This window comes from Scyliorhinus torazame, chromosome 13 (assembly GCF_047496885.1).
Source record: "Scyliorhinus torazame isolate Kashiwa2021f chromosome 13, sScyTor2.1, whole genome shotgun sequence".
In the NCBI taxonomy this organism is placed as follows: domain Eukaryota; kingdom Metazoa; phylum Chordata; class Chondrichthyes; order Carcharhiniformes; family Scyliorhinidae; genus Scyliorhinus; species Scyliorhinus torazame.
Genome location: NC_092719.1, coordinates 41,524,828 through 41,540,887, shown reverse-complemented (window position 1 = coordinate 41,540,887; position 16,060 = coordinate 41,524,828). Strand labels below are relative to the sequence as shown.

Here is a 16,060-nt window from a genome sequence, read left to right as displayed (position 1 = left end):
AACGTGTTGCCGCGATTTCTGTTTATTTTCCAATGCCTGCCGATTTTCTTGCCAAAGAAGAGAGATTGATGGAATGATTACCTCGTTCTCATAGGGAGGGAAGGAGGCCAGAGTTAGAAAAGTGCTGCTACAGAGAGGAAGGCAAGCAGGGGTTTTGGGTCTTCCGAACCCGATTTATTATTACTCGGCAGCGAATGTGGAGAAGGTACGGAGCTGGGTCAGAGGGGTTGATTCCCAGTGGGATGGAGGAGAGTTTGTGTAGGGGTCAGGATTGAAGGCGCTAGTAACAGCGCCACTTCCGATAGCACCGGGGAAATACTCAGGGAGTCGGGGAGTAATAGCTTCGTTGAGAATTTGGAGGCAGTTTCGCCAGCACTTCGGGTTGGGGGCAGGGTCAAGGGAAATGCCGATTCGGGAGAACCATAGACTTGAGCCAGGGAAGTGGGATGAAAATTTGCAGAGATGGGAGGAGAAAGGAATTAGGACACTAAAAGATTTGTTTCTTGAGGGCCGGTTTGCAGGATTGAAGGAGCTGCGAACGAAGTATGGGCTGGAGCAGGGGGAAATATTTAGATACATGCTGGTTCGAGACTTTGCCAGGAAGGAGATACAGAGCTTCCCGGTAGAGCCGACCTCCACATTGCTGGAGGAGGTGCTGACGGCAGGGGTACTGGAGAAGGGGGTAGTGTCGGTGGTTCACGGGGCTATTTTGGAAGAGGAGAAGGCATCACTGGAAGGGATCAAGGCAAAATTGGAGGAAGAGTTGGGAGAGGGTATGGAGGAGGGGTTCTGGTGTGAGGTGCTCCGGAGAGTGAACGCCTCCACCTCGTGCACGAGATTAAGGCTGATACAGCTGAAGGTGGTATATAGAACACACCTCACAAGGGCAAGGATGAGCCAACTCTTTTGAGGGGGTAGAAGAGGTGTGAACTTTGTGGGGGGGGGGGGGGGGCAACCCACATTCATTTGTTTTGGTCCTGTCCAAAGCTGGAGGATTACTGGAAGGAGGTTTTTAGGGTAATCACGAAAGTGGTGCACGTGAAACTGGACGCGGGCTATCGGGAGGCCATATTCAGGGTGTCGGAGCAGCCGGGGTTGGAAACGGGTGCGGAGGCTGATGTAACCTTCACCTCGTTGATTGCCCAAAGGCAGATCCTGTTGGGATGGAGATCAACCTCTCCACCCTGTGCTCTGGCATGGTGGGGGGGACCTGCTGGAATTCTTAACTCTTGAGAAGGTTAAGTTTGAAATGAAAATCGCTTATTGTCACAAGTAGGCTTCAATGAAGTTACTGTGAAAAGCCCCTAGTCGCCACATTCCAGCACCTGTTCGGGGAGGCTGGTACGGGAATCGAACCGTGCTGCTGGCCTGCTTTAAAAGCCAGCGATTTAGGGGAAGGATGGAGTGGTTCTATTGGCGTTATTCATTATGCACTTTCAAGAATTGGATTACATCGAACATTAGGAAGGTTGGGGGACGGGGAATGTATGTGTTAATGGTGACTATGGGTGATTCCTTTTTGTTATTTGTTTATGTTAACATGCAGGCTGTTATTTGGGGGTTTGGTGGGAGGATGGGATTGTTGTTGATATGGGGGATTGACATTGTATTCGTTACTGCTTATTTGTTGGTGGGTGTAAATTTGGGAGAAAACGTGAAAAAGGAGAATAAAAATATATATTTTTAAAAAAGGATCGATGTCCTTAAGCTAAGTTATAATCGTTAAGAGTGAAAACTAATATGTAAAGGCCAAATCTCATTTACATCCTATGTACTATAATTTTGACATGCTGAACATAGAGTTCACAAATACTTCCAAGGCAGACTGGCATGTTGATTTTCAGTAAACACTAAAGTAAAATCCTTGGAACAGTTACATAATCCACTTGGATCTGTTTACTTTAAATTGTAAATGGCTGAAACGTTTCTATATATACACATTTGCTCAGTGAAGCTTCAAATCAAGAGCGTTCAAATTGTTTCAATTAAGGAAATCCCCACTGTTCACATCTGCTTACCACTAATGGGATGTTTTCAGCTTATTTTGCCCAGCAATTAAAAAAACGTTGTCAGTCAGCACGACCCATACAGTCACTGTCCCTGGCAATGCATCAATCAATCGCGGAAAAAGCATTTTCTAATTCGTGATTTTTTTTTTTTTTTTTTAATTGATGTACAAGAGACAGCCAATTTAGGCGAAGTTACTGCTGAAGTTATTGTTTGTACCCATCAGAAAGATGAAAAAAGGCAGTTTTGTAATCCACTGAATCATTCAGTATATAATGAATAATACCTTCTCTCCGCCAGTTTTCTCCCAATAGCCTGCCTCTTCTAACGGCAGCAACTCAACAACCACTTGCATTTATATACCACATGCAGGCACTTGGGAGAAGCATATTTGGGGGGGAAAAAAAACATGGAATCAAAGAAATTAGGAGTGTAACAAAAAGCTTGTCCAAAGAAGAAGGTTTGAAGGATGGTCTTAAAGTTGGAAAAGAGGCTATTCTACAGCTTAGAACCTAGACTAGAACAATAGTGTGGCCTCCAATGAGGAGACATAGGGAATAGTGAATGCGCAGTAGGCCAAAGTAGGAGAAAGCATATTTGTTGACAAGGTTGTAGGAGGTTACAGAGTTAGAGATGGTAATTTAAAATTTGAGGCTTTAAAAGAACGATAAGCGTGGTAGCAGATTATTAAGCGCAGGCATGGTGGGTGAACAGACTTGGTGCTCAATCAAGAATAGATGGAGGAAACGACAGGTTGTCCTAAACTGTCGTTCAGCAAGCAAAGCTGGCAACGATGAGGACAGTGGAGGGGTCGAGAGGTAGCGGTGAGGTAGAACTGGGTGATATACGCATCACCCAACATCATTGATGTCACTGAGGGATAGCATGTAGATGAGTTGAAAATCTGTCTGGACTTCCAGAGATAACAGTGCAGGGGCAGAAAGCAACTGCAGGAGATTGGTTAGCTACAAGTGGAACCAGGCATGGTCCAACTCAACTGTTCAATGGAGGAGAGACATTGAAGAACAATGGTGCGACCAATTGTGTCAAATGAAATGAAATGAAAATCGCTTATTGTCACAAGTAGGCTTCAAATGAAGTTACTGTGAAAAGCCCCTAGTCGCCACATTCCAGCGCCTGTTCGAGGAGGCTGTTACGGGAATCGAACCGTGCTGCTGGCCTGCCCTGGTCTGTTTTCAAAGCCAGCAAGTTAGTCCTGTGCTAAACAGCCCCTGTATGATCCAGACAAGCCACGATGAAGAGGAGTGGTGCACCCTGGTTAGTCACAGAGAATGTGTTTAGTGACTGGATGAGGGCTGTTTCAGTGCTGCAGCAGAGGTGGAAACCTGAATGGAGAAGTTCAAATATACAGCAGCTAGAAAGATGGGCATGGATTTGGGAGGGGATAACATGATCAAAATGTTTAGAGATTAAAGTAATAGGTGCGGACTTCCGGTTGCGGCGATGACCAGCTAAGCCGCATGTTTCGGCGGCTCCAGCTCGAACGGACCTTCGGGCTCTTTTAAGAGCCCCAACGGGGAATTTTTTCGGGACGAAACCCGGTGTGGGGTGAGACAACAGGGAGTCCCCCCCAACGAAAAAGAAAAATATCGGCGGCGGCGGCCAGATCGCGAAGAATCCTCGAGGACAGGGGCAGAAGAAAAAAGGAGCAAGATGGCGGCGGAGAGAGCCCAGACGACATGGGGGCCGGACCAAGACGAATTTTTGAGACGGTGTGTGGAGCTGCTTAAGAAGGAGGTGCTGGCCCCGATGCTACAGGCAATTGAGGGGCTTAAGGAGGCACAAAAGACCCAGGAGATGGAGCTCCGCGTGGTGGAGCAGAAGGTGACGGACAACGAAGACGAGATCCTGGGCCTGGCGGTCAAAACGCAGACGCACAAGGCGCTCCACAAAAAGTGCATTGAAAGGATTGAAGTCCTAGAAAACAGATCACGGAGAAAGAACCTTCGGATCCTGGGTCTCCCCGAGGGAGTGGAAGGAGCAGACGGCGGGGCTTACGCGAGCACGATGCTGCGCTCGCTAATGGGAACTGAGGCCCCCTCGGGCCCCTTAAGGGGCTCATCGGGTCCCTTCGAGGAGACCAAAGGCGGGAGAACCACCTAGGGCGACGATCGTGCAATTTCATCGCTTCAATGACAGAGAGGTGGTTCTGAGATGGGCCAAAAAGGTACGAAGTAGTAGATGGGAGAATGCGGTGGTACGGGTGTACCAGGATTGGAGTGCGGAGGTGGCGAGAAGGAGGGCGAGTTTTAATCGAGCCAAGGAGGTGCTACACAAGGTGGTGAAGTTCGGGATGCTGCAGCTGGCGCGACTGTGGGTCACGCACCAGGAGAGGCATCACTACTTCGAAACGGCGGAAGCAGCATGGACCTTCATTAAAAACGAGAAACTGGATCAGAACTGAGGGACTGATGTTAGAGGGGAAATGTCAATGCCGATGTATATAGAGATGTAAATTGGGGAGGGGGGGACACTAAGAAATGTGGGCGCCGGTGGGGGGGGGGGGAAGAAGAGACATAGGCGGGGGATGGGGAATGGGAGTGGGGCGGCAGAGGGAGCTGCGCCACAAGGGGCGGGACAACTATAGAGAACACGGGGCTTACTGTTCTTGTTCACGCGCCAGAAAGATGATGGCGAGAAGATAGGCGCAAGGTAGATGGGAGTTCCCCACACGGGGGGGGGGTCAAGGAGAGAGCGGGAGAAGCCGGGGTCAGTTGAAGTCAGCTGACTTTCGGAAGCAATATGGGGGGAGCAATCATGCTAGATGGGGATCTAGCGGGGGCGGGGATAACTGGATTGCTGCTGCAGAAATCAAAGAGGAACTGGTAAAAGAAAGGGTGGTCGGGGCTGGAATGCGCCGCCTGGGGAACGGGTGGGTGCACGGAACCGGGATGTGGGACTGGCCTAGAGAGGGTGATGGCTAGTCGACACGGGAAGGGGGCAGGTAGCCCCCCAGTTCGGCTGATCACGTGGAACGTGAGAGGCCTAAATAGGCCGATTAAAAGGGCCCGAGTGTTCGCGCACTTGAAAGGACTGAGGGCAGACGTGGCTATGCTTCAGGAGACGCACCTGAAGGTGGCGGACCAAGTTAGGTTAAGGAAAGGATGGGTGGGACAGGTGTTCCACTCAGGGCTGGATGCAAAGAACAGAGGGGTGGCCATACTGGTGGGGAAACGGGTGTCATTCGAAGCTAGGAACATTGTAGCAGACAGCGGAGGCAGATATGTGATGGTGAGTGGCAGACTGGAGGGAATGGAGGTCGTGCTGGTCAACGTATATGCCCCGAATTGGGATGATGCAGGATTTATGAAGCGGATGCTGGGACGTATCCCGGACCTGGAGGTAGGAAACCTGATAATGGGGGGGGGGGGGACTTTAACACCGTGTTGGACCCAGGGTTAGATAGATCTAGATCTAGGACCGGAAGAAGGCCGGCAGCGGCCAATGTGCTTAGGGGGTTTATGGACCAAATGGGGGGGAAGTGGATCCGTGGCGATCCACTTTGGCCGAAGGCCAAAGAGTTCTCCTTCTTCTCCCATGTTCACAAGGTGTATTCCCGGATAGATTTCTTTGTTTTGGGAAGGTCACTGATCTCGAGGGTAGAAGGAACTGAGTATTCAGCCACAGCTGTTTCAGATCATGCCCCACACTGGGTGGACCTGCAACTAGGAGAGGAGAGGGAGCAGCGTTCACTCTGGCGACTGGGATTACTGGCGGATGAGGGAGTCTGCGGAAGGGTGCATGGATGTATCAAAAGATACCTGGAGGCCAATGACAACGGGGAGGTCCGAGTGGGAGTAGTATGGGAAGCACTAAAGGCAGTGGTCAGAGGAGAGCTGATCTCCATCAGGGCCCACAAGGGGAAAATAGAGGCCAAGGAAAGGGAAAGACTACTGGGGGAGATTTTGAGGGTAGATAAAAAATACGTGGAGGCCCCGGAGGAAGGACTATACAGGGAGAGGCGACGACTCCAGACGGAGTTCGATCTGTTGACCACAAGGAGGGCGGAGGCACAGTGGAGGAAGACACAGGGGATGAGATATGAATATGGGGAAAAGGCGAGTCGCCCGTTGGCCCATCAGCTGCGAAAGAGGACAGCGGCGAGGGAGATAGGGGGAATTAGGGATGAAAAGGGAGCTACGGTGTGGAGAGCAGGGAAGATAAACGAGGTGTTTAAGACCTTTTACGAGAGACTGTATAGGTCCCAACCCCCGGAGGGAAAAGAGGAGATGCGGCAGTTTTTGGACCAATTAAGGTTCCCGAGGGTGGAGGAGCAGGAGGTGGAAGGCCTGGGGGTGCCGATTGGGGTGGACGAGGTTACCAAGGGGCTGGGGAATATGCAGGCAGGGAAGGCCCCGGGACCAGATGGGTTCCCCGTGGAATTTTATAGAAAATATGTGGACTTGTTGGCCCCGCTGCTGGTAAGGACCTTTAACGAGGCCAGAGAAGGGGGGGGCCCTACCCCCGACAATGTCGGAGGCGACGATATCGCTAATCTTGAAGCGGGATAAAGATCCGCTGCAGTGCGGGTCCTATAGGCCTATCTCACTGCTAAATGTGGACGCCAAGTTGCTAGCAAAGGTGCTGGCAACGAGGATAGAGGATTGTGTCCCGGGGGTGGTGCACGAAGACCAGACAGGGTTCGTAAAGGGGAGACAACTAAATGTCAACGTGCGACGGCTATTAGGGGTGATAATGATGCCCCCAGTAGAGGGGGAGGCAGAGATGGTGGCAGCAATGGATGCAGAGAAGGCATTTGATAGGGTGGAGTGGGAGTATCTATGGGAGGTGCTGAGGAGGTTCGGGTTCGGGGACGGGTTTGTCAGCTGGGCTAAACTCCTCTATGGGACCCCAACGGCAAGTGTGGTCACAGGTCGGCAAAGGTCGGAGTATTTTCGACTATACGGGGGAACAAGACAGGGATGCCCGTTGTCCCCATTACTGTTCGCGTTGGCAATTGAACCACTGGCCATAGCGCTGAGAGACTCCAGAAAATGGAGAGGGGTGATTAGAGGGGGAGAGGAACACCAAGTGTCACTCTACGCGGATGACTTACTGCTGTATGTGACGGACCCAGTGGGGGGGGATGACAGAGGTCATGCAGATATTGAGGGAGTTTGGAGATTTCTCGGGATATAGGCTTAACATGGGAAAGAGTGAGCTTTTTGTGATACACCCTGGGGACCAGAGTAGAGGGATAGATGGCCTACCGCTAAGGAGAGTGGAAAGAAACTTCCGATACCTGGGGATTCAGATAGCCAGGAGCTGGGGAACCTTACACAGACTTAATCTGACACGACTGGTGGAACAAATGGAAGAGGATTTCAAAAGGTGGGACATGCAGCCGCAGTCACTGGCGGGCAGAGTGCAGGCAATTAAGATGATGGTCCTCCCGAGGTTCCTATTTGTGTTCCAATGTCTCCCTATACTGATCACTAAGGCCTTTTTTTTAAAAAATAGATCCCGAGGGTAAGGAGGGGGTTCCTACAACGTAGTAGAGACAGAGGGGGACTGGCGTTGCCGAATTTGGGAAACTACTACTGGGCCGCCAATGTGGCGATGATTCGTAAATGGACGATAGAGGGAGAGGGAGCGGCATGGAAAAGATTGGAGATGAAGTCCTGTAAAGGGACGAGTTTAAAAGCGCTGGTGACGGCGCCGCTACCGCACTCACCAAAAAAATATACCACGAACCCAGTGGTGGCGGCAACATTAAGTATCTGGGGGCAATGGAGGCGACAGAGGGGTGTGCTGGGAGCCTCGGTGTGGTCCCCGATCAGGAACAACCATAGGTTTGCCCCAGGGAGGCTGGATGGAGGATTCCAGAGCTGGCACCAGGTAGGAATCAGGAGAGTGGGAGATTTATTTATAGACGGGACGTTTGCGAGCTTGGGAGCGCTTGAGGAAAAGTATAAGCTGCCCCGGGGAAATTTCTTTAATATATGCAGGTGAGAGCGTTCACGAAACAACTGGTGAGGGAATTTCCGCTGCTCCCGACACAAGGGATCCAGGACAGGGTGCTTTCGGGGGTGTGGGTCGGGGAGGGCAAAGTGTCAGAGATATACCGGGAGATGTGAGAAGAGGGGGAGGAGTTGGTGGGCGAACTGAAGGGAAAATGGGAAGAAGAGCTCGGGGAGGAGATTGAGGAGGGTTTGTGGGCTGATGCCCTAAGTAGGGTAAATTCCTCTTCCTCGTGTGCCAGGCTTAGCCTGATCCAATTTAAGGTGCTACATAGAGCACATATAACGGGAGCAAGGTTGAGCAGGTTCTTCGGAGTGGAGGACAAGTGTGGGAGGTGCGGGGGAAGCCCGGCGAACCACACACATGTTTTGGTTGTGTCCGGCACTGGAGGGGTATTGGAGGGGAGTGACGGGAGTGATCTCGAAGGTCCGGGTCAAACCAGGCTGGGGGTTAGCTTTATTTGGAGCTGCGGATGAGCCGGGAGTGCAGGAGGCGAAAGAGGCCGATGTCGTGGCCTTTGCGTCCCTAGTAGCCCGACGTAGGATTTTACTCATGTGGAAGGAAGCGAAACCCCCCGGACTGGAGGCCTGGATAAACGATATGGCGGGGTTCATAAAACTGGAGCAGATGAAGTTTGCGCTGAGAGGATCGGCTCAAGGGTTCACCAGGCGGTGGCAACCGTTCCTCAACTACCTAGCGGAACGTTAGAGGGAAGATAGATGACCAGCAGCAGCAACCCGCAACCCAGGGGGAGGGGGGGGGGGGGGGGGGAGGTAAATTGTTTGGGTTTTTGGAGGGGGAGAGGGGGCGGGGGGGAGTATTACTTCGTGTTATTTAGTTAGTTTACCATGTTAGTTACACAATGTTATATTGCAGTTTATCATGTTACTTGTATTTTTATTTCTTTGATTTGTAAGGGAAAAAATTGTGTTTGAAAACTTTAATAAAATATATATATTTTTTTTAAAGTAATAGGTGCAAGGACAAAGTTCTGCGGTTGAAAGGGGAGGTTGCAGAAAAGAACAGTACTTAAAGACTGAGAACCATTTAAAATTTCAGCTAAAAATATCAGGAATGGACATTGGGCATATTAAGAGTAGGAGATGGGTCTCACAGACAAAATGAGCTCAGAGTACATGTGAAGAGATAGGAGAAAAGCTCTGGAAAGAATGGGGTTCAGAGCCCTCAGCAAGAAGTAATCTAAAAGATGGCCTCAAGCTAAAGGGATCGCTATGGGGAGATGACTCCCTCCCCTCCACCCCCGCCACCCTGGATACTTGTCCTGTATTCATTGGTTAGAAGGTTCAAATAAGTGATTGGTGGAAGGTAAACAACCAGCCCCTAGAAATAAACTATATTAACCAGTGCTTCATAGCAAGGATAATCCTAGTCAGGTAGTTAGTTGCCTTCTTCAGATAGAAGGTGGACTAGGGAAGGTGGAGGAAGACCAGGAGAAATGTTTCCTAACACTGTGGCTGAGAAAAAGGCCGCCGCCATGATCTACAGTGACTGGAACACGCTCTCCGCCATCTGTGGTAGTGAGGCACACGATGAATATAGGGAGGTGGGAAGAAAGTTGAGAAGTCGGACCTCAAAAGGTAGTGATCTCAGGATTACTACCAGTGCCACCTGCTAGTCAGTAGAAATAACAGGATATACTGGATGAATACATGGCTGAAGAGATGGTGTGAGGCAGAGGATTTCAGATTCTTGGGGCATTGGGACCTGTACAAACTGGACAGGTTACACCTGCGCAGGACTGGGACTGATATGTGTGTGTGTGTGTGTGTGGGGGGGGGGGGGGGGGGTGTACATGCTAGACCGGTTGGGGAGGGTTTAAACTAATACGGCAGGGGGATGAGAACCTATGTAAAAGATTCAGAGCGGGGGAATCAAGAACAAGAGAAAAAGACAGCAAGGAGAATAAGTGATAGGCAGAGAAATCAAGGGCCTGTAACAGAATACAACTGCACAAAAACTAGTAGGGATGGGACAATGAACGTTAAAAGGACTAGCCTTAAGGTTTTCTACGTGAATGTTTGGAGCATTCAAAATAAAATGGATGAATTCATTGCGCAGATAGATGTAGAGGTATGAGAAAGTTGGGATTACAGAGACATGGCTCTAAGGTGACCAAGGATGGGAACTAAACATTGAGGGCTATTCAGTTTTTAGGAAGGACAGATAGAAACGGTGGTGGAGTTGTTGATTAAAGAAAATATTGATACAACATTGAGCAAAGATATTAGCACAGGCAATGTGGGATCTGTATGGCTCGAGTTTAAGAAACATCAAGGGGCAAAACATTCGTAGGGGTAATACACATACCACCAAACTTCAGTGGTAATGTTGGGAGTAGCATTAGACAAGAAATCAGATGCACGTGTTAAAGGACCATCTGTGATTATGGCCGACTTTAATCTGCATGTAGATTGGGGGAGTCAAATTAATCACAGTACAATAGAGGAGGAATTTCTGGAGTGTGCACGGGATGGTTTTCTGGACCAATACGTTGAGGAACCAACAAGGGAACAGGCCATCTTGGACTGGGTATTGTGCAATGAGAAAGGATTAGTTGATAATCTAGTTGTGAGAGAACCCTTGGGGATGAGTGACCATAATATGTTGGATTTCCTTATCATGGTGGATAGTGAGGTAGTTGATTCAAAGACCAGAGTCTTGAACCTCAGTAAAGGTAATTTATGATGGTATGAGACAGGAGTTAGCTATGATGGACTGGGAAACATAACTGAAAGGAAGGACCGCGGATAGGCAATGACAGGCATTCAAGGAATTAATAGGTGAACTCCCAAAAGTCATTTTTCCTGTTTGGCACAAGAGTAGAAAGAGAACTATGGCCAAACTATGGCTCACTAGGGAAATTAGAAATAGTATTAGATTCAAAGAAGAGGCGTACAAATTAGCAAGAAAAAGCAATAGACAAGAGGACTGTGAACAGTTTAAAATTCAGCAAAAGCAGACCAACGGATTAAGGGGAAAATACAATATGAAAGTAAGCTACAGTGGGGAACATAAAAACTGACTGTAAAAGTTCATATAGGTATGTAAAGAGAAAAAGATTGCTAAAAAAATAAATTGAGGCCTCTTTCCAAGTCAGAAACGGGGGAATTCACAATGGGGAACAAATAAATGGCTGAGAACTAAATTTGTACTTTGCTTCTGTCTTCACAAAGGAAGAAATGAAATGAAATGAAAATCGCTTGTCACAAGTAGGCTTCAATGAAGTTACTGTGAAAAGCCCTTAGTCGCCACATTCCGGCGCTTGTTTGGAGAGGCTGGTACAGGAATTGAACCGTGCTGCTGGCCTGCCTTGGTCTGCTTTAACAGCCAGCGATTTAGCCCAGTGTGCTAAACCAGCCCCGAGACACAAAGACATGAATAATGTACCGGAAGTTCTGAGTAACACAAGTTTTAGTGAGGAGTTGAAGGAAATTAGTAGAAAAATGGTTTGGGGGAAATTAATGGTATTGAAGGGGGATAAATCTCCAAGGCCTGATAATCTTCATCCCAGAGTACTTAATGAAGTGGCCCTAGAAATAGTATATCCATTGGTGGTCATTTTTCAAAATTCTTTGAACTCTGGAATGGTTCCTACAGATTTGAGGGTAGCTAATATAAATAACCCCTCTATTCAAAAAGGAAGGTAGAGAGAAAAAAATAAATAAATAACTATAGACCAGTGAGCCCAACGCCACTAGTAGGGAAGTTGCAAAAGCCCATTATCAAAGATTTCATAGCACAGCATTTGGAAAGCAGTGGTCTAATCAGACAAAGTCAGCATAGATTTACGAAAGGGAAATCATGCTCGCCAAATCTACTAGAATTCTTTGAAGATGGAACTAGCAGAGTTGACCAAGGAGAACCGCTGGATGTAGTTTATTTAGACTTTCAGAAGGCTTGAGACAAGGTCTCACATAGTACATCACTATGTAAACTTAAAGTGCATGGGATTACAGGTAGTGTCTGGAGATGGATAGAAAAGCTGGTTAGCAGATAGGAAGCAAAACTTTGGGGAAAATGGATCTAGCAGTGACTAGTGGGGTACCGCAGGGATCTGTGCTAGGACCCCAAATGTTCAATTTGGACGAGATAACTAAACGTATTATCTCCAAATTTGCAGATGATACAAAGTTAGGTGGGAGGGTGAGCTGTGAGGAGGATGCAGAGATGCTTCAGCGGGATTTGGGAAGACTAAGTGAGTGGGCATATACATTGTAGATGCAAGGCAAATGTGAGGTGATCCGCTTTGGCAGCAAAATGTAGGAAGGCAGATTATTATTTGAATGGGTGTAAATTGAGAGAGGTGTATACTCAGCGAGACCTTGGTGTTCACGTGCATCACTCGCTGAAAGTAAGTGTGCAGGTTCAGCAGGCAGTAAAGGCAGCATATGTTATATTGGCCTTCATAGCAAGAGGATTTGAGTACACGAATATGGGCATTTCACTGAAATTGCAGAGAGCATTGATGATCCACACCTGGAGTATTGTGCGCAGTTTTGGTGTCCTTATCTGAGGAAGGATGTTTTTGCTATGGAAGGGGTGCAGCGATGGTTTATCAGCCTGATTCCTAAGATGGCGGAACTGTCATATGAGGAGAGACTAAGTTGGTTAGGTTTATGTTAATTAGAGTTTGGAAGAGTAAGAGGGGATCTCGTAGAAACTTCTAACAGGATTAAACAGGGTAGATCGAGAAAGAACATTCCTGTTGGTGGGGAGTCCTAACCTAGGGTCATAGTTTGAGGATATGGGGTAAACCTTTTAGAATGGAGGAGGAGGAAAAATTATCACCACCCAGAGAGTGGTGAATCGGTGGAATTCACTACCACAAAAAGCAGTTGAGGTCAAAACGTTGTGTAATTTCAAGAAGGAGTTTGATAATAGATCTTGGGGCTAAAGGGATCAAGGGATATGGGGGGGGGGGGGGGGGGGGTGCTGGGTCAGGGTATTGAACTTGATGATTAGCCATGATTATAATGAATTACAGAAACTTTAAAAACAAACTTTTAATAAGAATTTCATATTATATGATTTATTATTACATGTTGATCTTTAATACAAAAAAATATATACTGAATGTTACTACGCTGGTTTATTGCTGTTTTGTTTTTGCTAGCTGGGGTCATGTTAATTCTCAAAATAAATATTTACCAATAAATTCTTTCATGGGACGCTGGCATTGCCCTTGAGAAGATGCCAGTGAATTAAAATGAGACCACATTGGAAAATAGTTTGAGAATCACTTCCATATTATTTTCTTCACTTTACATATATGCAATACAGCATGGTCATGTCCTGTTGTTAGTATGGATTTCATCCTATATTACATGCATTAACTGCACTGAATGCTGAAATGCTCAGGTCACTTTGGTGATTTGATACAAATGCACTGGTCCATAGTCGTGCGGCACTAGAAGATTAAACAGAGGGAAAACAAACATTTCTGCCCACCTGAAGTCTAATAATTCTACCCATTTGAAATGTTCTAGAAGCATTTGCATTACAGATCATAAAAAGTGATATTACATTGTTCCTCGTCATTGAAGGTTTTCAGATCTTTCTGCCTGCAGTCACTGTCATCTCTGGTAAAGAACAAGGTTTTTAAGAGGAAGGTAGAAAGGTGGAACAAGGCAAGATTCTCCAAGAAGATGATGACAGACGAGTTGGGGGAATAGAGCACGGTGTGGTGTGGTGAATTCTCATTCTAGAATAATCATTCAGATGCCAAACTCAATATTGTGAACCAAGACATCCATATCAGGCCTAAAGTTTAACGGTGACAACCTTGAAATTATCAAAGATTGACATTACAACAAACTCTGAGGATGCGTTTCCAGCCCCATAACCTCAAAGTAAACACCACTGTTATGGATAGAAATAAATTACAACTCACCAAGCGGGCTTATTTTAGGATGCCATTCTTTTAGCACTTCATGTAACCGTTCAGTAAATTTAGAATAGTAGAGGTCTGCAAAAATATTATCTATTCTTCCATTTTCAAACATATACTGTAAAACATATTAAACAGAAAGAAAAGTGAATAAATTGGCCTCATCCAGCAACAAAATTCCATTCATTTAATTACAGAAACGTTTAAAAAGAAACATGGCAGTGTGAGCATGTGTATGTTCCTCCACCAACCAAAAGGAAAGAATGCGAAGACTACCTTCTGAATACAAAGAAAGAAATAATACAGCAAGTCTGCTTCATAGGGGGAACCATCTGAATATCTTGCTTCTTTGGTCATCAAACAAAGTCCATAATTGAGTTCTACTAACGTTGCACAAAGAGCATCTTCTCTAAATTTCATTGGCTGTCGTCCTAGCATTTAAAAAGAAAAGAAAGCCTATTAAAGTAGCCAAAAAGAAATTCAGCATTTAATTCATTCATCCACAATAGCTCATGTTTTGAGTTTTGAGCCAATATTGAGTGAGAAAAGGGAATATAAAATCGTTGCAGAAGATTTCAGACAGGGTGAATATACAAAGTACAATTGTCAAAAATCGATTCAAGAGATTCTCCAGTTTTCATAAATATCACCATTTTAATAAATATTTACAATTTTTCTTTAACTGTTTTAAAAACATGAACCAGAGTACTGATGACATCAAGGATTTTGGCTTGGAGAAGTCAGAGTCAGATGGTGCAAAGGAATGCAGTTGATAATCAAAAAGGTGACCCAGAAACTCAATGTTGAGTTTTCCCCTGCTGACACGAAAGTTTTAACTGTCAGCTTTAGGATAAAAATATTTACCTGATAGTCAACTTCAAATTCATAAAGCAGTTTCATAAAATTGCTAAAAGCTCAGAACTTCATAAATTATCCTACAACTAGCCAATCTGCTGCACTGTTGTTACACAATTAGTGTAAAAAAAAATGCATTTTTAGGAAAAACACTTGAATTAGAGTTTGTTGTGTAGATTTTTCTATAAATTTAACACAAAAACAAAGGAACACTAAGATGACACACCCCCAACTTTAACACCAGCAGTGTTAAAAGTTCACGTCTAATACTGTTCAGTCAGTATTCTTGGAGCTGCCCATTTACACTGACCTTCAGATGGGTAAGATCAATCAATTCTATACAAATAACTGTTCGATGAAACATTTTTATTACCGAAAACTAACAATTCACATGGCAGAGTATTAGGAATTTGTGAGGAGCTGCTTTGTTTGTCATTTCTTTTGTTTAAATAATTAAAGTGTTCCACGAATATTACAAGTTCAATAGCTACCTCCAGCACCAATCTTTCATTTGACCTCAAAATCCTCCTTTTTCCAGTTGGGTTTTTCTACAAATGAAACAGCTTTATAATCTAATGGTTTAATTTATGCTGATAAACAAAGACATTTCTAAAATGTGATAAAGCCCAATATGCAAAAGAAGCAAATTATCCTCCTGTTAGAAAATGTTTAAAGATAGAAAATAAATCATTACTTCCTGGCAAAGGTGGTTTATTTTCAGCTTCTTTCATTATTTCTGCATTCTTAACTTGAGCCCAATTCTGCCAGACACTAGCTCCTTCTTCTGGCTTCAGAGACTCGGGAAGCATTAAATCAGCCTGCACCTCAATTTGCTGTTCCGCTGAATGTGTCTGCATAGCTTGGACCTACAAGAAAAAAAAACCCACAATATTTGTGCAAGTACATGATATACAATTCCACAAATGTATTTTCTTGGGCATTTGGTAGATTCAACTGATTGATTTACTATTCAGGAACACTTATTTCAAAAGGAAGATGGTGTTACTGTTCCCCAAATAGTGGAAGAGAGATAGAAGGGCAAATGTGCAAAAACAATAGGGCAGTAATAGTTGGAAGCTTCAACAACCTGAATGTCAACTGGGATACAGTAGAATGAAGGGCACAGAGGGCACAAAATTATTGAACTACATTCAGGAGACTTTTTTACCCAATACATAAAAGCCCAATGAAAGGGGGCACAGCTCTAGATTTAGTCTTCGGAAAATGAGCTGGGCAAGTGGATGAAAAAGGAGTGGGGACCATTTTGTTGATAATGATCATAATAGTTAGATTTAGCATCGTTATGAA

General features: G+C 45.9%; 1 protein-coding gene across 1 annotated transcript in view; it reads right to left on the bottom strand.

Annotated features, from left to right (window-relative positions):
- Positions 1-16,060, bottom strand: part of LOC140387994 (transcriptional regulator QRICH1-like) — a 72,791-nt gene that overhangs the window by 8,062 nt on the left and 48,669 nt on the right. The window contains exons 3-5 of the mRNA XM_072471439.1: positions 15,447-15,618; positions 14,174-14,328; positions 13,901-14,015 (exon numbers count right to left, since the gene is read on the bottom strand). Of these exons, the coding sequence (XP_072327540.1) occupies positions 13,901-14,015; positions 14,174-14,328; positions 15,447-15,618 (442 nt within the window). The remainder of the gene's footprint in view (positions 1-13,900; positions 14,016-14,173; positions 14,329-15,446; positions 15,619-16,060) is intronic.